At 48.0% G+C, this 20,458-nt stretch overlaps 1 protein-coding gene across 2 annotated transcripts in view; it reads right to left on the reverse strand.

Moving 5' to 3' along the window:
* Positions 1–221: 221 nt before the first annotated feature.
* SLC7A2 (solute carrier family 7 member 2) overlaps positions 222–20,458 on the reverse strand; it is a 29,373-nt gene continuing 9,136 nt past the window's right edge. Inside the window, exons 3-12 of one of the 2 annotated variants that reach the window (XM_072625640.1) lie at positions 20,011–20,166; positions 19,294–19,459; positions 16,845–16,975; positions 16,340–16,562; positions 13,362–13,498; positions 10,597–10,699; positions 9,956–10,137; positions 6,478–6,644; positions 4,267–4,375; positions 222–3,509 (exon numbers count right to left, since the gene is read on the reverse strand). In XM_072625640.1, coding sequence (XP_072481741.1) covers positions 3,370–3,509; positions 4,267–4,375; positions 6,478–6,644; positions 9,956–10,137; positions 10,597–10,699; positions 13,362–13,498; positions 16,340–16,562; positions 16,845–16,975; positions 19,294–19,459; positions 20,011–20,166 — 1,514 coding nt within the window. In that variant the 3' untranslated portion in view covers positions 222–3,369. Of the gene's footprint in view, positions 3,510–4,266; positions 4,376–6,477; positions 6,645–9,955; positions 10,138–10,596; positions 10,700–13,361; positions 13,499–13,742; positions 13,883–16,339; positions 16,563–16,844; positions 16,976–19,293; positions 19,460–20,010; positions 20,167–20,458 lie in introns of both variants that reach the window. The other variant, XM_072625639.1, reaches the window with a different exon arrangement.

The following is a 20,458-nucleotide window of genomic DNA, read 5'->3' on the forward strand; positions in this document are numbered from 1 at the left end:
ACCAGAGAGTCAGGACACCCAAGTTCTTGGTCCCAGAGCTACCCTACTCTGCCTGTGAGACCTTGGCCAGGTCACTTAGCTTGTTTGGGTCTTAGATTCCTCAGAGATGATCTCTGTTCTAGAAAAAAGGCTCTGTGCAAAGTAATATGATGGAGGGAGGGATGGCCCTTTGAGAGAATTATTCTCCAATAATACTGGGGAGAAAAGAAAAGGAAGAGTCATGAATTATAACCACATGTTTATTTTTCTTTCACAAAACAGGATAGAAGGAAATAACGATAATAAAAAACCCCCCTTCATTCTACTCCTAAGTTCTCCTGAACCCTAGCCTGGAATGTTCTTTGCATTGCAAAGAAAAGAAGGGTCCCTCAGGGCTAGGCTGGCCGCGGCACTAACAGGATGCCTTTTCTTCCCAGGGATCAGCAGCTCGGAAAAAGCAATCACTTTTAGAGGAAGCCAGTTGACCAGCCCTTGGGGCCAGTGAGCTCTCACTGCGTGTGTCGTGAGGACGGGAGAGATGGCCAGACCCCTGAGAACACGGTGCAAGGCAGACACACTAGCCCTCCAGGAACCCCGCAGAGATGACAAATAAGGCACATGGAAACGCAAAGCTTTCCAGGTTCTGGGTTCGAGGCTGACTTTGTGCTAGAAACATATAAATACCTTGTTCTTGGAAAATACCATTAAAAATCTTATATACACTATAACATTGAATCTCAAAATAGTTTAATATTAATACCTAAAAACATTCTGTAGAAACACCTGTTAATAGAGAACACCACAATGAATTTTGACCCAACTTAAGGTGTCGGAACTCATGATTACTAAGTACTTCTGTCAATATTTGCATGTAGAGATACAGGACATGTGCATGTCTGTGCATACATATCTCCCCACTGTCCTCACCTGGAGGAAGCGCTGACTGGCCAGGCAGGTCCAGCTCTTAATTAACTATCCTGTGACTCAGGAAAGGAGACCTCAATTTAAAAAAGAAAACCAAGGATCCCAGTGGGAAAGGATGTAGATTAGGATAGTGTGGATTCTATCACTTTACAAGTGATGCAGACTTAGAAAACAAACCAAACCAAAACTCTACACAGCACTTTCTCAGCTTCCCATGCAAGCCCCCTTTTCTGTTTTTTGTACATTGGAAATGTTTGTGTTTGCTGATAATTATCAAATTCCTTATTAGAAAACACATTTTTTAGAAGGCCCTAGTGGTTTGGCTGAGATGTCTGCTGCTTGCCCAACACATTTTTGTATCTGATTATTAAGGAAGGATTTCAGGGGAACACCCGAAGTCATTTTCTTTTCTTCCATGGGGAAGGTTGGAGGAGGAGATCTCCATCAGCTGTCACAAGTCACTTTGTTCCCCCTGGCCTCAGTTACCTCCTTTGTAAAACGAGGTTGGACTAATAGCCTCTGAGGTCCCATCCAACTCTAATCCCAGGGTCTTATGATCCAAAGTTAGGATCTTGTCCTTCCAAAATTGGACAGCAGCCCTGTGATTTGGGGCACCAGAAGCTCACAGCTTCCTCTCCCTCTCCATACACCAATTAAGGAATCAAGAAATGTGGGGTCCCCAGAATGGGAACTACAAGTCAAAGTTGCTCTTTCTGAACCATTTCCCCTGGGCCATGACTCCTGAATGTTCTCTGGGCCCTCTGGGCCCTCTAGGGCCAGGGCAGGTGGCCTGGAGACTCAGCGCTATGCTAAGCACTCCCACGCCATCCCCAGACTCTAGAAGGGCATTTCCTTTTCCACTAAGAAAGGCCCTGACTCACTCACACTACAGAAACTGAGCCTCCATCACTGCCCCAGAAAGGCCTACTTGAAACAGGTCTGGACACTAGGCTTTGAGGACTCTCACTCATTTCTATTCCCTTCCTTGGCCTGCATTATCTGGCTATCACATATCTGAGTGGGCATGGTGCCAGCCTCACCCTACTAGGATACAGGAAGGGGCTGCTGCTACCAGTGTTGACATATCATTGTTTAAAACAACCCCCTAATTTACAGGGCCAAACAGATGGAAATACTTAACAAAAAGAAATGGGAACAAGGAAAGAAGAAATGTGCCTGGAAATGTTTCCAGAAGAAACAGGGTGAGAGGTACGGCCTCCAGCTGGGCTTAGCTGCCTTTGACTTTGGGAGAGGAGCAGATCTGTCTTGTCCTGTTACTTGCTTCTACCCCCTTCCTTGATGTAGAAATGAAGGCTTTGGGCAGCAGGGAAACAAGAGAGAATCCTAGCCAAAGCAAAGCAGCGAATTGGGACTAGAGAGGGGCAATGAGTCAATCCCAGGCACCCTGTGCCTCTCACCCTCTCCTGGAGAATGACATCACCTAGAAGTCTCCCCCTGACCACACACACTTTGACAGGGAAATCACTCAATGGTGATAGGACTGATTGCTAAGCTGAAAGATTCCTCAGCCATTGAGTTCAACACCCTCCCCATAAAGGAGGGGGCCCAGAGACAGCAAAGGAGTTGTCCAAGGTCTTACAGCGAAGAGGCAGCAGAACCAGGGCTGGAGACCAGGTCCTTTGATAGCAAATGCAGAGTTCTTCCCAACATGACAGTAGTAGGCGCTTAAGAAAGGGCTGTTGAATGAAGTCATTATTCAGTGCTGTGGAATGTTATGCCTACAACGTATGATAAGTCTGAAGCAAATGTTCATATTTACTAATTTATTAGAAATGGTTCTTTACTAGAGGGGGGTCAACTTAAGGGGTCCACTGTGGGCATTTGCTAAGAAACTGCCAGAGGATGCTTGTCCTCCCTCTGCTCTGCTGCTCCCCCAGAGCCCTCTTTCCACAGCAGCTATGAGGGGTGGATAGAAAGGAGGACAGTCTGTCAGCTTAAAAGAACAAGGCCAAAGAGACCATCAGAGGCACGCTGAGTGCTACCCTCCCCCAGTGCATGTGAGGCACGTAACTGGGTAGGTACACACAGAGCCTCCTGCTACTCAGCACCCCTCCCCAGCAAAGGCTAACACTGGCAGGGTTATGCATGACAAAACTGAAAAAACAAAACAAAACAAAACAGCAACAATTTCCAAGTACCAAAAGGTGCGAGGTGCAACTCTGGCCTCCCCTCCCCCATTTATTTCTGGGCTCATCTCTGAGGAGACGGTCCTCAAGGAAGTGGCTGGTCCCCAGACACACTGCTCTTGTCTGGGCTCACTCAGCCCACAGGCACAAACACCACAGAGGGGAGATGGGACAAGAGCAGCAGGCTGAGGACAGGGGGAACCGGCAAAAACAGCCTGTCCTTGTCTCCAACAAAAGACACACGGAGCACGAGGGCCAGGCTGCCCAGCATCAGCACTGACTTGTCCGGTCGGGAGGAGGAATGGATGCTGGGCTTGCCCTATGTGAGGCTGCTGGCCTCAATGGGGTTTTTCTCTTCCACTTGCCCCATTGCGTTCTCTGCACACACACCTTCATCTTCGTGCTCATGGTGCCCTTCCAAGCTATGTCTGATGCCGTAAGAAAAGTAGATCAGGAAACCTTCAAAAACAGACAAAGGGCATCAGTTAGCAGTTCTTACTTCAGCTGGCACAGATGCCAAACCGCACATGCCCATCTCCTTGGGGCGGATCACCTAGTGTGAAATGAAGCATCTTCTTGGCCCCCTGCTCCATGCTCTTGTTCTAGAAGTGGAAGGACCTCAGAGACCCCCTGATCCAAGGCTCTCATTTTACAGATGAAGAAACTGAGGCCCAACATGGGAGTATGACCTGTCCAAGGTCCCACAGGCAGTAAACAGTAGATATGGGACTCGAACCCAGGTCCTGACTCCACAGCAGTGCTTTCTCTTTGCACCCCAATCTCATCCTCAACTCTTTAATTGCTGAGCTAGTTGGCTGAACTCATTCATTGGCAATTCTACTCTGTGCCTCCAGTAAGTACCCCCTGCCCCCCATAAATCTCTGCAGTGATTAAAGATTTGCAAATGTGTTTCCTCATGAGAGTCACACTGGCCCAGGGGCTAAAGAAGAAGACTCAGAGCCAGCAAGACTTGGGTTCAGGTCCTGCCCTGCTATATCCTTGACCGGGGGTGGGGGGGGGGGTGGGGAGGTTGGGAGTGGGGTGGGGGGCAGCTGTCTAAGACCCTTTTCCTCCTCTGGGACTTTGCTATCCTGGTGCTATCCTGAACCAGCCACAAGATAACCAGAGTGGAGCCCTGCACATTCTGCAGAAGCACAGGCAAAGGGAGGGGCAGCAGCACCAACCTGGAGCCTGACGCTGGCTGGGAGGTACTCACCAATAGCCATCCAGACGCTGAATCGGATCCACGTTTGTGCATTCAACTGGACCATGAGGTAAATGTTCACCAGAATGCTGAGGGCAGGCAGAAATGGTAGCAGGGGAACCTGTGGACAGATAGGCAGACACTCAGGAAGGCTCCAGGGCTCAGACACTCAGGAAGGCTCCATCTCTTCACCCTGGAGTCACCCAACAGCTTTATCTCCCCAGCACACGTGGCTCCCAGGGTCCCCAGAGCTCTGTCCCCCTCTAGTGGCTGCTCCCACACCTCCAACTAACAGATCCAGAACTCCTGGTCCCAGGAGCCAACCATGTGTACCCAGGGCCTCCTGGGAAATGGCAAGCATAAGTAAAATGAGTTTGCCCAGGAACCAAAATGTTGCCATTAATCAGGGCTGCCTCGGTGTGTATTTGAAAAGTCCAAGGCGATATGGAGACACATGAAGCTGACACAGAGAAAGGTGGGCAAAGTATAGGCAAACACATCAGTGAGATAAGTTATGGCCACATTAAAAGGATAATCAAGGCATCCGAATTTCATAAGCATCCTGAGATTTGGAAGAGACCACACAGAACAAATGCATGCCACTGTCGTTCTGCTAAAATGGACACATCCTCTGGAAAAATGCTCCAAATGAGGAATCATAAAAGAAATGCGAAACAAAACAACCCTGAAGTTTCAGCTCACACCCTGCAAATTGGCAAAAATGACAAGAAGTCAATGTCGGAGGGGCTGTGGAAAGACAGGCGCACTAATACATTGTTGGGAGAGCTGTGAAATGGTGCAACCATTTGGAAAGCAATATGGAATTATGCAAATAAAGTGATGAAACCCCTTTAACCAGAAACTCTGTTGTTGGGCTTATACTCCAAGGAAGCTGCTGATTAAGAAGAAAGTCCCAAGATATACCAAAATATTTATAATCATGCTTTTTGTGATAGTTAAAAATTGGAAGTAAAGGAGATGCTTATCCATGGGGGAATGGCTTGAACAAATTATATGGTGCTATAAGAAATAATGTATGACAAATACAGAGAACCATGGAAAGATCTTCAGAGAAAGAGTGGATGGAGACTGAATGCTGATGGAAGATACTTTTTCTTTGCTTTCTTTATTTTTCTTGGGTTGTTTTTGGCTGTGTTTTCTGTGACTTATGTGAGAATGTGATTTGCATGACTACACATGTATAACCTATGTCAAATTGTTTGCCTTCTCAATGAGGGGGTGGGAAAAAAGGGAGAGAAAGCATTTGGAACTCAAAATTTGAAAAAAGAATGTTAAAATAGTTTTTTACATGAAATTGGGTAAAATAATATTAAATTAAAGAAAAAAAGGAAATGACTCTGTGGCTAAGATGGGTTTTCCAACCCTCTGGGAGTAGTTTCTTGGGGGTGCTTTCCATGTTTTAAAGCGCATTTTTTAAAGAGTGTTTCACAAAGGAGTTATTCAAGAGCAAATTATGACACTGGATTTCTAGTTGGCCCCAGTTTTTGAGACAGGAATAAGATTACATCTAAAAAGCAAAGACAAAGAATAAAAACAAAAACCAGAACAAAATGTGCCAGTCATAAAAAAAAGGAATGCGATCAAGAGATCTCTATTAGATGATATGCTTGTTAAGGACAAGGTCTGGGCCATCCTTAATTCTTGAGTCTTTCTTGGGTTGATTATTTCCTATTGATCTATTTATAGTTTGTTTGTACAAATTTGTTTACATGTTATCCACTCTGGCAGACCGTGGGCTCCTGGAAGACAAGGACTGTTCTTTGCCTTCCTTTGTATCCCCAGCACTTAGTGCCTGGCACCTAGTAGGTATTTTAGTAGAGGTCTCCAATACATTGGCTTAATTCAGTTCAATTCAATAGTCAGCAAGCATTTGTTGAAGAGTACACTTCTGGGAAGCTCTGTACTAGGGCTACAAAAGCAGATATGAAAAACTGTCCCTACTCTCAAGGAATTTAAATTCTCCTTGAAGAACAAAAAGAAAGTTAATGTTGGCTCATGTGAAGCAGAGATCTTCAGTCAGAAGCTGGGAGTGGAGCACAGACATCAGAAGAGGCCCACCAGGCCCACTCCCAGGCCTCATCAGTGGCTGGCCATCCTTGGCTTCTTAGCTGGGAGTCATTTAGCTTTCCTTCCCTTCCACAGATCACCACTTTCTCCAGCTGCTCAAAGGTGTTCCAGCAGGGTGGGGCTCTAAGCACTTACCATAAAGGCCACTTTCTGCTTATTCTGGGGCTGTCTCCAGATGACAAGGATGATGCTGAGGATAAGGAAGATGAACACGGAGAGAAGTCCAAGGCTCCATGGGTCCAGATCGGTAAAAGCATTCATGCTGTGGGTCATCAGGATGCTGAGGCCAAGAACCAGGAATGCTTCACCCCAGATGCAGAGAGAAAGAAAGGATTATGGCTCAGACCAACTGCCCAGGGAAAGGGATCTCCTTTCATTGAAAGGGTCAGTTTTCCCCCTAGTCAATCTCTAGAGAGGCAGTCAAGCACTCATGCTGTATAGAAAGTCAGCCTCATACCTAAATTAATTTACTTATTCAGTGCCATGTCAATCAAACTACCAGAAAAATATTTTCTAGAGCTAGAAAAAATAATATCAAAATTCATCTGGAAAAACAAAAGGTCCAGAATATTAAGGAAATTAATGAAAAGTAATGGTAGGGAAGGTGGCCTAACACTACCAGATCTCAAGTTGTATTATGAAACAGCAATCATCAAAGCCACTTGATACTGGCTAAGAAATACAGAGGTAGACCAGTAGAATAGGTTAGGTGCTCAAGACATAGTAGTCAGTGAATATAGCAATCTACTGTTGATAAACCCAAAGACCCCAGCTTCTGGGATAAGAACTCACTGTTTGACAAAAACTGCTGGGAAAACTGGATAACAGTGTGGTGGAAACTGGGCATAGATCTATGCCTGACACCATACACAAGAATAAAGTCCAAATGGATACATGATCTAGGTATAAAGACTGATACTATAAACAAATTAGGGGAGCAAGGAATAGTGTATTTGTCAGATTTATGGAGAATGGAGAAATTTATGACCAAACAAGAGGTAGAGAACATTATGAAGTGCAAAATGGATAATTTTAATTACATTAAATTGAAAAGTTTTTGCATAAACAAACCCAATGAAACTAAGATTAGGAGGGAAGCAGAAAACTGGGAAAGAATTTTTGCAGCTAGTGTCTGTGATAAAGGCTTCATTTCTAAAATATATAGAGGACTGAGTCAAATTAAAAGAATGCAAGTCATTCCCCAATTCATAAATGATCAAAGGATATGAACAGGAAGTTTTCAAAGGAAGAAATTAAAGATATCTATTGTCATATAAAAATGCTCTAGATCACTATTGATTAGAGATGCAAATCAAAACAATTCTGAGGTACCACCTCACACCTCTCAGATTGGCTAACATGACAAAAGAGGAAGATGATAAATGTTGGAGAAGATGTGGGAGAGTTGGAACACTAATTCATTGTTGGTGGAGCTGTGAGCTGATCCAACCATTTTGGAGAGCAATTTGGAACTATGCCCAAAGGGCTACAAAAATGTGCATACCCTTTGATCCAACAATATCACCTCTAGGGCTGTATCCCAAAGAGATCATAAAAATGGGAAAAGGTCACATATGTACAAAAATATTTATAGCAGCTCTCTTTGTGGTGGTCAAGAACTGGAAATCAAGGGATGTCCATCAATTGGGAAATGACTAAACAAGTTGTGATAATAGGAATATAATGGAATACTATTGTGCTATAAGAAATGATGAATAGGAGGACTTCAGGGAGGCTTGGAAAGACTTATATGAACTGATGCGGAGTGAAAAGAGCAGAACAAGGAGATCATCGTACATGGTAACAATCACAGGTGAGGAATTTTTCTGGTAGATGTAGCCCTTCACAGCAATGCAAGGACCTAAAACATTCCCAAAGGACTCGAGGCAAAATGCCATGCTCATCCAGAGAAAGAACTATGGAATGGGAACATGGAATGAAGCAGAATATTTTCTCCTGTGTTATGTTTGGTTTTGTTTGGGTTTTTCTCAGGTTTCGCCCATTCATTTTAATTCTTCTATGCAACATGACTAATATGAAAATATGTATAATAAGAATGTATGTGTAGAACCCATATATGATTGCTTGCCATCTCAGGGAGGGAGGGGGACAAAATCTAAGACTTATGGAAGTGATTGTAGAAAACGGAAAACAAATAAATTTATTTTGAAAAGAAGAAAGATAGTCTCAGAGGCAGGAAGATCTGTGTCCTACCTCTGACCCACAGAGTCTGAGATTTAGAGTCGGGAGGGACCTTGGAGGTCATCACATCCAAGAAGCCCAGAGGTGAAATGGCTTGACTCAAGATCCCTCAGGTATTGAGCATTTGAGACAGAATTCCCATCCAGAACTTCTGGCTACAAGTCCAATGTGCTAATGCCCTGGGCAAGACTGAAGACTCCAAGGGGCAGAAAGAGTTCAGATCTGCATTGGCAAGGACTTAAGTATGGAGATAAAAGAATGAGATTTATTTTTCACTTTAAAAAAGGGAAAAGAAAGAAAATTTCATGATAGAAGCTGGAGCTTCCCATTATTCCTTTAGCTTACTTTTAATTTGGATTCTTCTGAGATATAGTTGGGTAACTTCCCAAATACAGTCCTGCCTGCTCTGCAGTTCAATTCTGCGGCCAGCTCCCTCATTGGCCAAGCGGCATGCCGCGGTCTGGGAAATATTCAAGTTAAAAAAAAAGGAGCTTTCCAAGAGTTGCTTTTCATCTACCTTGTTTTTCGGCCAGACTGGTCTCTTCCCAGTACTATGGCTTTTGCTGAGGAGGATTTGTGCTCTGGAGCTCAAAGGAATGAGTAGTATATTTGTCCTCTGAGAAAAAGAGTATTAGGAGAACTGCACGATGACTATGGACTTCTTTGGTCTGGACTTTATACAGAACATGAGGTTGCAGGAGTACAGATTTAGATTTTCTAAGGGATCAGTCATCTGATCCCAGTCCCAGATATAATAGCTGAAGAAACAGGGGACCAGAGAATGGAAGTCATTTGCTCAACAACACCTTGGTTACAATAGATTCAAATCCAGGTCCTCTGACTCCAAATAAATCCAGTCCTCTTTCCCTAATGCTGGCAAATGCACTAGGATGGGAGGCTGGGCTGACCTGCACTGTGACTTCTGTGCCACCCCCCACCAAAGACATGTCCTGGGACCCCAGATCTGCTCTTTTTAACACTAGACTACATACGCCCCTATATTCTAAGTTGCCATAATAACCTCCGACCGATCCAACCTGTCCTGCACCTTAACTCCTTGGTCTCTGTGTATTGTTGCAGTGGTAGGCCTGGGATCTTGGACCTGGGGGAATAAGTTCTACCATTTGCCATCTCTAGCCATCAGTGACTCTAAAGGGAGATGAGATGAGAGTTTGTGAGGGAAAATCTAGGGCAGGGAGTACATTTCAGTACCCTCAGGTCATGGGCAGTGCTGTAACTAGGGTAAGACCAGTGACAGCATCATTCAAGGGGGTTTTTCTCCCACCACTTGGCTCCATACCCCAGGGGCAGTGGTCAGCCCTACTTCATGCCAACTCTGTGCCAGTCACTAGTCAAGATGGTCAGTTATGGGGAAGTGTGAGTCTTGTTAATTCTGGGGAAGAGGACTCACCCAGCAGCCCCACCAAACAGGTAACAAGAGATGCCGACCGCTGGGTAGGTAACCTTGAGGGTTTGATGAAGGTCTGCTTGTTGTTTCCAGATCCTGGCAACAAGACCATGGCTGAATCTGAGGTCAAGGCTTCTTTCTCCGGGCAACATTTTGTCTTCTGGTGAGTCAAGCTGGGCTGGTACCTGTTCCCAAGGACAGACTGTATCATTACTCTGGCATGAATTCTCCCTCTGTCACATACCACCAGAGTGACTTTAGATAAGTTACTGCAGCTGGATCGCTTCTAGGATCACAGGACCTGAGATTTGTGACAAGGGCTTTCTTGGCTTCGATAACTCAAGACTAAGGCTTAGTGACATGCCTCAGGTCACACACCACTATGTGTCAGGAACAAGAGTCAACCCACCTTCCCACCTCCAGATTCAACAATGTTTGCACTGAACCACATGCTCTCCTGAGGTTCCCAACCTGGGCCTTGAGTGCACTATCTAGAGAGTAAGATCTGCCCTGTTCTTTCTCCACCCTCAAGTTAACCCAGTCTAGTGATTCTTAGCAAGAGATCTCTGCCCAGAAGTAAACCTCCACGCAGGATGATGAGGGGGAAGAAGGCATAGGGGGAGGTTGGGGAGTGAGGATCCCACCTGAGGATGAGAACACAAGCAGCCACAAGTGAATAGGCCAGAAGGGTCCCAATAGACATCATATCCACCAGAGCCTTCAAGTCAAAGAGGAATGCCATGACAGCTGTCCAGAGAGAACAGAGAGTTAAACACAGGGAACCAAAGCCCCAGCCTGTCACTCATGGCTGTTCATTTAGGAACAGCTGATTACAAGGGGCATGTGTATGCACGTGTGTGTGTGTGTGTGTCTGCACGTGCATGCACATGTGTGTAACTGGGCAAATCAAAGTATCCTAGGATACTGGAGCTGTAAGGAACCACAGAAGCCACCTAGATCAACCTAATTTTTCTGCAAAAGGGGAAACTGAGGGCAGATGAATAAGTACTTTTGACCAAGGACCCATAGATGACCCAAGCCCTCCTCTTACTTGTGGAGAATGGGACAGGAGGCCCAAGGTCACATAAAAGACTAATTCTAGAGCAGAAAGGTCTCCTCAGAGACCTTGAAATCCAAGCCTTTACTGTAGAGATACTATGGCTCATGGAGATGAGGTGACTTGCCCAAAGTCACATAGGGAGCATAGTAAAGAGTAGATCACCTGGTAGAATGATGCTGGGAACGCTCAGAGTCTTGGACTTTCCATCCAGAGCTGGCCAAGAAAACCTAGGTTTGATTTCCAGTCTCTCTCCAATCCCCGGGTGGGGATTGAGGGAAGCAGGGTTTGTGGCAGAACTCAATGAAAGCTCTTTTTGATTCAACAGGCATCCAAGACTAGAGCTGGAAGAGCCCTGGGAGGTTCTCATTTACAGAAGGGGAAACTAAGGCCTGTGGAGAGGCACTGACTTGTCCAGGGTCACACACAGGATCCAGGTCTGGAGTCAGAAGAGCCTTTAGGGACCGTCTAGTCCAACCCTGTCATCTTACAGTAAGCCACAACTAACTTAAAATTGCTAACTAGCCCAGCAAGGTGCAGAGCTGTTTTATTTTATTAAAAAGGTTACCTAATAGTGGGCAGATTTTGGTTTCAAACAAAAGGCCATTTTAGCAAGATTATGTTTAGATGAACTTGGAGAGGCTCTGTAGGGATAGAATGCGTGCCACCTGAGATCAGGATAGGCTTGAGTTAAATCCCCACCTCTGCCCCTTATCAGTCATGTGACCCTGGGCACCCCTGAGGCTCTATCGACACTGCTGGGAGTGGGTCAGGAGGTGGCTCTCTTGGCCTTGCTGTATTTGTAGACCACTGGACTTATCCATCCATGTGTGCTGGGCAGTAATCCTCGTGTGACCTCTCTGGGACTCCCTGTCCTCCTCCTGTAACATGAGGGGCTTGAACTATCTCCTCAGAGGTCCCTTCTGGCTTGGGAGTGAGAACCTTAGGCTCCCTTCCCGTGCCTGGGCCTCAGTTTCATTCTCTGCAAGACGGGACCCAATGACCTCTAAGGTCCGTTCTGGGTTTTGGATCCTATCATCAAATTTATCAGGGGAAACATAAACATTTTATAGCAGACCCTATCTGGGATTCCAAGAAGTAGCAGGAATCGATGACAACAAAGGTCCCTTCCAGCTCCCAGGCCTACAATCCCATGATCGCCCGCAGATGTCTCTTCCTTATGGTGGTGTGGGATGTGTTTGCTGGAAGTGTGCAGATGATGAGATGCCTCACGGGGAGGCTGGCTCGAGGGAGGAATGTGTGTGTGTGTATATGTGTGTGTGCATGTGCATGTGCATACACGTGTGCACATGTATGTTCTGTGTATATGTGTGTGTGTTCTCTGTGTGAGTTTCGACAGATCTTTGCAAATGTTGTTGTCTCTGGCAGTCTGACCCCCTGCTAACACACTGACATGGCAGCAGGCCCAGAAGCTGATTCACTCTTGCCACGCAGCCTGGCTTGGCTGGGATGTGGGATGCACACACTCTTTATGAGCCCCTCCCTGTGGCTTGGACCTCCTCGGTGGTCTTAGGACCACCCTTTCAGAAAGGACAGGTTGCTGGATTAGCCTGGAGAGGCCAGCCAGCACAGTGGAGTTGGAGCTTCTCAGACAGCTCCAAAGAGCCTACTTGGAGGTGGGGAAGCCTGGAATGGAGGACTGGGATGGATGATTTTCCCATGGTAGGAGCCTCCATGTTTTAAATGCTCACCTGGCTGACTTCCATTCCCAGGGGAGCTCACCAAAGCAATGGGGAGGAAGGGTCGGCTCATAGAGGGTTTCTGAGAGAAACCTAAAGGTTTGGGGTTACTCTAACCCCAACCTGGCATGTTTCCATGGAAATAAGAAGCACTACTGGACAGGGTAGGGGGTGTTAGAGGGCTAGGCTGGGTTAGTTTCACAATATTATTTCAAAACCAATAAGAAAGCCATGAACCATTTTTCCTGCTTAATGTTTAGACAATTAAATAATTAGCCTTGAATTTGATTTCAGTGAATTGATTGGGCAAGTAATTCCAAGGGATCAGTTTCTCCAGATCATTTTCTCTCTAATACTTGATATCCAGAAAGACTCACCATTTCAGTCACTTTTTTTAAAGAGACTGAAAGAGTTGGAAAAAAGTTCAAAAGCTAAACCCTGCTTGCAAAGGGCTAAGTCACTTATGGATGCCAAGTATGCCACCACCAAGATTACCCACTGCAGGGGAAGCCCGCTGTCCATGCCCATCTCATTCATTTGTCTCACAAAGTCTCTTCCCCGCATGCATGGCAAGCACTTGCTCTTGAGGGAAGGTCCATGCATCATGGTGCTTGCGGTGAATGCTGAAGAAACCTGGTTTTGTGAAGCTTACCAGAGATGACCCCTGCCGTCAAGGTGGCGGCAACTGGAGACTGCCTGTGGCTTAGTCGTCCAAGAAATCTAAACAGTAAACCATCCCGTGCCATGGCAAAGAGAATTCGGGGCAAAGGAAACATAGAGCCGAGAAGACTAAAACAGAAAAATGCAGAATTCAGGGACAAGTCATTCCATGGCGGAAACATGGATGGGACCCACTCAGGTGGGAGAACCTGGACCAAGCATCATGACTGTAGAGAACCATGCAACCGTGCCATGTCATCACCTTCCTGGGCGAGAGCAACACAAGCTGGAGAGATCACATCGGCATTCTTTACTGCCCCCACGTCCTTGGTCAAAGGCTCCCCTCTCCGTACAAAAGTCAACTGAGTCTCACCTGCCACGGAACCCGATGTCAAAGTAGCATTGATTGGGCTCTTCGTTTTGGGATGGACTTTAGCTAAGAATTGGAAAAGCAAACCATCTTCCGCCATAGCATAGATTACCCGCGGCATTGGGAACATGGATCCAAGGAGACTGGATGGAAAGCAAACATACATGGAGAGCAAGCAAGATCACATCACAGAGGCAGAGTCCCCGTTCAGCCTGGCTGCTCCCTCCTCAGAGGGGGATCCTATGGCAAGGCACAGTGGGTACTCATTCAGGGGACCAACTGAGTTGCCGATGGTGGGCTTCCTGCTAACAAGAGCATGAGACCCCCACAAGGCTTTTTCACAAGTTTGCTGTCCCCCCTGTACCTTCTGTCATTAGGAAGCCAAGGCTGCTGAGCCAATATCTATCCCTTACTCCAAAGACCCTAACACCACCAACTGTGTCCTTTCGAAAACAGCAAGCAATCAGGCCTGTTCTCATAAAAGATGCATCAAACCGGTTAAAGTCTAACCAATTATCTGGGACTTGGGAGAAAGCTGGACAAGAACTCAGAGGCCATCTGATCCAACCCCCAGATTTGAAAGACAAGGAAACTGAGACCTGGGGAATCTAATTCACTAGGTCCTAGTCTGAGAAGATCCTGGAGCAAGCAGGAAGAGACCTCCGAGACATCTAAGTCCACTCCTCCCTCATTTAGCAAGAGGAAACTGAGGTAGCCCAGAGCAAAGAAAGGATGAGCCCAAGGTTCACAGCTAATAAACGGCACATGCCAGATTCAAACTCACATGTCTTGACTTTCTCCAGTGTACTTAATAAGCTAGTCCATAGCTACTTCTCATGAATATGTACAGTAGGACTTGGTGGCAAGTCCTGGCTGTCACTAACTACTCTGTGATCCCTTGGACAAGGCAGTGGACCTCCACAGCCTTCGGTTTTTCCCTCTGTAAAATGAAGGATGACATAGCTTCCAGCTCTAGACTTATAGTCCTACGCATGACCTTGAGTAAGTCATTTGACCTCCATGGGCCTTATCTAGGGAGTACAAGCGGGACAGCCAGGGCCTGCCTCTCCCTGGGCAGCTGCTTAGGTCAGTGGTGGTACTGGGAAAATGGAAGGAAGATATTGACTCAAATCAGCTTTTCCAATCATCTGAATCCTTCATTTCTCCATGTGATCAGTTTTCCCATCTCCCCCCACATGGCCTTGGGGGCGATTAGGGCTTCTTAACCTTTTTGATGCCATGGGCCCCCTTTTTCAGGGTATGTTTTACACAGATTACAAATTGGTTATTTGAATGGAAATAGTTGTAAAATGATGAAAGGAAAGAAAAGAATGAACCCCTGATTTGAAGAGAATTTCATTTAATGCTTAAAATTTAATTTCATTTAATGCTTCAGCAAGTGATCACTTTTATTTTACAAGAATTATGAGGAGGTTGGTTCCTTCAACTGCAGGCCTTTAGAAAACTGAGCTAAGGAAGTCAAGACTGTGCTGCTCCCCAAAGCGCCATCATGACCATGACTGTGGTCAAGGCTTGGATTAGACACAGTGCCCACCCAAGCCCCCTTTGGCAGGGCAGATTCAGGTCTCTTTGTCTGAACAGCTTTGAAAGCCTGAGAATAGAATGGAGGCTGGAGAGTTGGGGCAAGACTCTGAGGCCTATCCAGGGTCACCCAGTGTCTGAAACAGGATTGGAACCCTGGTTTTCCTAGCTCCAAGCCCAGCTAGCAGCTCTGCCACTAACTCTCCTGCCTCTATCAGGAAAAAAGGAGATTTTTCTTGGGGCAGCATTAGTTTTGAGTCACAGCTAATGGCATTTCATTCAGCCCCTGCCCGGCACCCCCCAACCTGGCTCCAAAACCCTTGTCAATTCACAGGGCTGGCTGGGACCCAACTCCCTGCAGGGTCCTGATCACATCTGTGGCTCTGCATGCTTCCCCCAGAGAGTCATGATTCTGTCTTAAAGCTCAGAGCCAGTGGGGGCCCAATACCTTAACTCTGCCCAGCCTTTCAGGGTCCAGGCAGGTCTACCCTGAACCCAACCCTGGGTCTGGGGCTCAGTGATTCTCTTAGGGCTGGAAATCAGCAAGCAAGGATGAGAAATGCTTGAGTCCTCTGGGATCCCCTTCCCTAGCTGCCACCACCCTTCCCTTTCCCAAAGGGGTCATAGGAGGAAAGAACCCTGCCACACTGTCAAATTCCACCCTAGGCCCTGGTGGAGCCTCTGCCACCTGTTACTGACAGGATCCTAGCCCCTCTGCTGCTTAAACAGACACCCACGTACTACATGGGAAAGGAGCAGCCCCCAAAACATTCTGAGGGGATCATGTGGGGCAAGCCCACCTTGAACACCTCTTCTGAGGGAGAACTCACTACCTGTCAGAGCAGCCTCGCCCATCAACAGACACCTCAACACGTGTCTGAGAGGCCCCTGGTCTTACATGGCAATGGGGGTGGTCTGGTTCTGTGTGACCCAGAGTAGGCCCAGTCCAGTGACCTAGGAGTCCCTGCCTGTCCCCCCGCCCCCAGCCTAGAGGCTCTGTGGACTCTGCGCATCCCTCCCCTCCCAAGTCCTGCCTTCTGGGCCCCCGAAGCATGTACCTGGTGGACAGAGCGCAGAGGGAGCCCACGGCCACCACATACTTGGCAGGGCTCCAGCCGATGTACTCGAAGGCTACAGGGAGGGGGCTGGTCTCATCCAGGAGGTAGTAGGGCATCATGAGGGTCAAGGCCGCAGACACCCCAAAGTAGGCCATGAAGCACACGAGCAGGGAAGTGACGATGCCGATGGGAATGGCACGCTGAGGATTCCGTACCTCTTCCCCTGAGGCAACAGGGAGAAAAGGCAGGGAGGCTTGGGGGGAGAGGACACTCAGTTTCCCAACCTTGGTCACCCTGGCACTCAGCAGGGGATGGTAGGATTAGGCATGCCCAGGGTGGTAAAGGTGGAAGATGCTGGGCACAGGATTGGTGGTCCCCCAGTATTGGCTGGCATGTGGATGAAGCTGGAGCCCCTGCCCTCTGTGCCACCCTCCCAGGGAGCTGGCCCCTCCAGCATCCCCATGGGTGCCCCACCTCCCTGGGCAAGATCGGAGAGGTTTCTTACCAGTCGTGGCGATGCAATCAAAACCCACGAAGGCATAGAAGCAAGTGGCAGCCCCGGCCAGGGTCCCCTTAAGGCCGAAGGGCATGAAGCCTCCAACCCCGTAGTGGCTTGTTCTATTTGTAGATGGATCTCTAGAGATGGGGAAGGTGTAGACAGGACTGTTGGCCCCACTGCTTAGTCCACAGCAAGTGAGGGCAGCAGGGGGCTTTCAATTTAGTCTTTACTGAAACCCTCGGGGCCTCAGAGGGTGTGGAACCAGGTGGTCTGTGAGGCCACTTGGAACTCTACCTGGAGTCCCATTCTGTGTCTCGACCTCCCCACCTGTATGCTAGGGGGCTGGACTCAGTGACCTCTGTAGTCCCTATCAATACTGGTCATCCTGTGGTCCTAAGCACGAAACATGTCTGATAATTAGAGATGAAGATACCTCCACTCTGGAGGAGACATGGCCAAGCAGCCCGGGCCAGCTTCAGGCACACTCCAGAGAGAAGTGACCATTAAGAATAATGAGGTGTCCTCCCTTTATCTGTTAGCCTCATTTCAAGGATGTGGTCTCTGCCCCTTTCCAGACCCTACCCAGGTGGGGCAGCCCTGTGGGCCATCCTGGTGTGGGTTGGGTTAATTTGTGGAACATTGCCGGAGAGCCTGAGGCTTACTTAACAAGTCAATGACTGAACCAGGATGTAATACTCATTCTGTCCTTAATCATTAGCCAATCAGAGCTGATTGCCAAAGGAACACCTGCTCTTTGAAAGGCCTGAAACAGCGAGCCGAGCCGGAGAGCCGGCCACCAAGCTCGTCTTTGACCTGAGAGAGAGCTGGCCAAATGACCATCCTTTTGTTAAAATGCCGGTGCTGTTAAAAAATGATTGAACTACCCAGAAATGACGTCTCTAGAGTCTTTTAAAGGTCACCCTCCCCCAGAGGAGCAGGTGGTGGACAACTGCAGGCTAGTCTTTCATCTTCCTCTTGTGCACTGGACCGTGGGCCTAGATCTGTCCAGTGATCGCTACAGTAATTACATTCCCATACTGCTTTAAGATCAGCGAAAACCCTTCCCATGTGACCATATATCTGGCCTCCCTAAGAAAGGAAGAGAGGCTTTATTAGCTCATTTTACAGATGAAGAAACTGAGTCGGAGCTGAAGCATCTTTCCCAGGGTTTGTGACAGGATCTGAACCCAGGTTTTCCTGAGCCTGAATGCAGGACTCGCCCCCCACACTATGAGGCTTCTTACAAATCTGGGATTCTTTACCTCTTATCTTTCCTAGTATTTACCTTTGTCACGTACATTTAATTATTACTGTCCCTCTACATAGTCTGCCATTGGCTCAGTGGATAGAGCGCCGGGCCCAGGGTTGGAAAGTTCAAATCCAGCCTGAGTGGTGTGACCTGGGCAAGCCCTTAAGCTTTGATTGCCTGACAAAATGGCTCCAACGGAGAAGGAAAAGGCAAACCACTCCAGCATCTTTGCCAAGCAAACCCCAAAGGGGGTCACGAAGGGTTGATCAGGACCGAACAACCACTCTACATAGTCTCTGCTCTGGTCCATGTTGACCACCCCTGACCTGGGACACTCCCTGCATTTCCTGGCCTCGACTAGTGCCTCTTGCTGATGCCTAAAATGACTCCCTTTCTTTTCTGCCACTGAATTTCTCCTCAGTCTTTAAGGCCCACCTCAGATGCTACTCTCTCTAAGAAGATCCCCATGACTCCTGGGGAGTAACTTTTCCCCATTTGCTTTCCCCTCTGTTGCTAGGGAGGGAGGAAAGAGAGTTTATCTGCAATCTGGTCCTATTTAGAACCAATGCAGTCCCCTCTTCTCAAAGCAGGACCTCAGAATCCCTGCCAGAGGTGGATGGAGATTCCAGGAAAGCTTGGGTCCCAGCTAGGGCTTGACTGGAAGCTGCAGAGGTGGGAGCCAGCCTGGCTGACCCAGATTGAGAGTGGGGAGGGGACACAAAATAGAGCATGGATGCCAAGCTAGAAGGGACCCACAAGGGTTATGTGAGCCAACCCCCTCACTTTGCCCCTGGGGAAACAGAGGCAACTGGGAGGGGTGGGGATCAGAGAGCAGCAAACTTTCTCCCCCAAACCAGGCAAATGCCACATCCATCCTTGCTGACCTTGCTGGTGGCTGAAAGTGCATATAGATCTGTCTGTGGGTGTGTGTGTGTGTGTGTGTGTGTATGTGTGTGTGTGTGTGTGTGTGTGTGTGTGTGTGTGTGGAGAGGGCAGAAAGGCTCTCGAGGACAATTAGGAAGGACCCAAAGAAACATAAGATCAGAAAGGGCACCTCAGACGTCAGGGAGTCCAATGCTTTCCTTTCACAGAGAGGGAAACTGAGGCCAGAGAAGGCCTGGTTCTGAGTCAGAGGTGGGATTTGTACCTCCTAAGCCAGGGTTTAGTCCCACAATGCCCCTTGAGAAGGGCTGAGGGTCCACTTACTGGGTGGCAACAGAGATATTTTTGAGGAAGTCCTCGCTGATCTTCCAGTTTGCGATATGGCCTTTCACAAATCCCGAAATGATGACAAAGATCAGGACTAAGACATTAACTGCTGTGAAGATTTTATTCACCCAGGCTGACTCTTTGACTCCAAATGACAAGAGACCTGCAAAAGATAAGGGCGGGCATTGAGGGAAAGGCAGTGGTGTCCTGGCGCCAGGGACCCTGGGGTGCATGGGCTGAGCTGACCAACACTTCTCATTGAACTGCTCTGGGGGAAGGGATGTGCCCATGGAGGGCAGCCTAGTGCCCATCTATCAAGAGCAGCCTTGAAAGGGGCAGGCATCGAGTTGACATCCTAAGCAGAGCTGGAGAGAAAGGGTGTCAGAGGCCATGTTAGCTTTCACTCCAACCTGCCTCTTAGTGCATGACTCTCCTTCTCCCCATCCATGGTGTGCCCCCTGGGACTCACACAGGGTCTGCCACCCTCACTGCTGTACTGTTCCCCACTCCATTCTGCCTCTTGGAATTCCTAGTTTCCTCGAGGGCTGCCTTTACTGGACCCCCTTCTGTTGGCTAGGGGCCCCTGTGTGGGGCTCTCTCCATATGTGTGGTCTCCACAGCTTAGACACTTTTGCCTTGGTATCCCCACTGCTTGGCACACAAAGAGGGGCTTAATAAGGTGGAAAGGAATCAACTGACAACCTGACACTTTACCCGATAGGAGGAGGATGAGACACACGGCGAAAAAGTCGGGGTACTCTGCGAGCCCTGGGAAATGCATGTTGAGGCGACTCCGGAAGAATTTGCTAATCTCCTTGTTGAGCAACTCATCAAAGGTGCCACTCCACGCCCGGGCCACGCTGGAGGTTCCTTCACAAGAACAGTGGGGACATGAGGGACATCCAGTTAGCACCAGGAATCATTCTTGGAGAGAAACAGACAGGACGTTCCCCCCCCAGACCAGGGCCACAGGCCACACGTATCCTGGAAGAGCCCATGGCAACAAAGCCAGCCACTTCCAGAGCACTGTGGGGCCTTCTTTCTTTCCAGGAGCCCTGGCCTGTCCCCGTTCCGTATCCCCCCTTTGGATGGGGGCTCCCTGAGGGTAGGCAGGGACTGTTTCTGCCCCAGGCTGGGCACAGTGCCTGATATGTGCTCGCTG

The sequence above is a fragment of the Notamacropus eugenii genome, chromosome 7, assembly GCF_028372415.1.
Source record: "Notamacropus eugenii isolate mMacEug1 chromosome 7, mMacEug1.pri_v2, whole genome shotgun sequence".
In the NCBI taxonomy this organism is placed as follows: Eukaryota; Metazoa; Chordata; class Mammalia; order Diprotodontia; family Macropodidae; genus Notamacropus; species Notamacropus eugenii.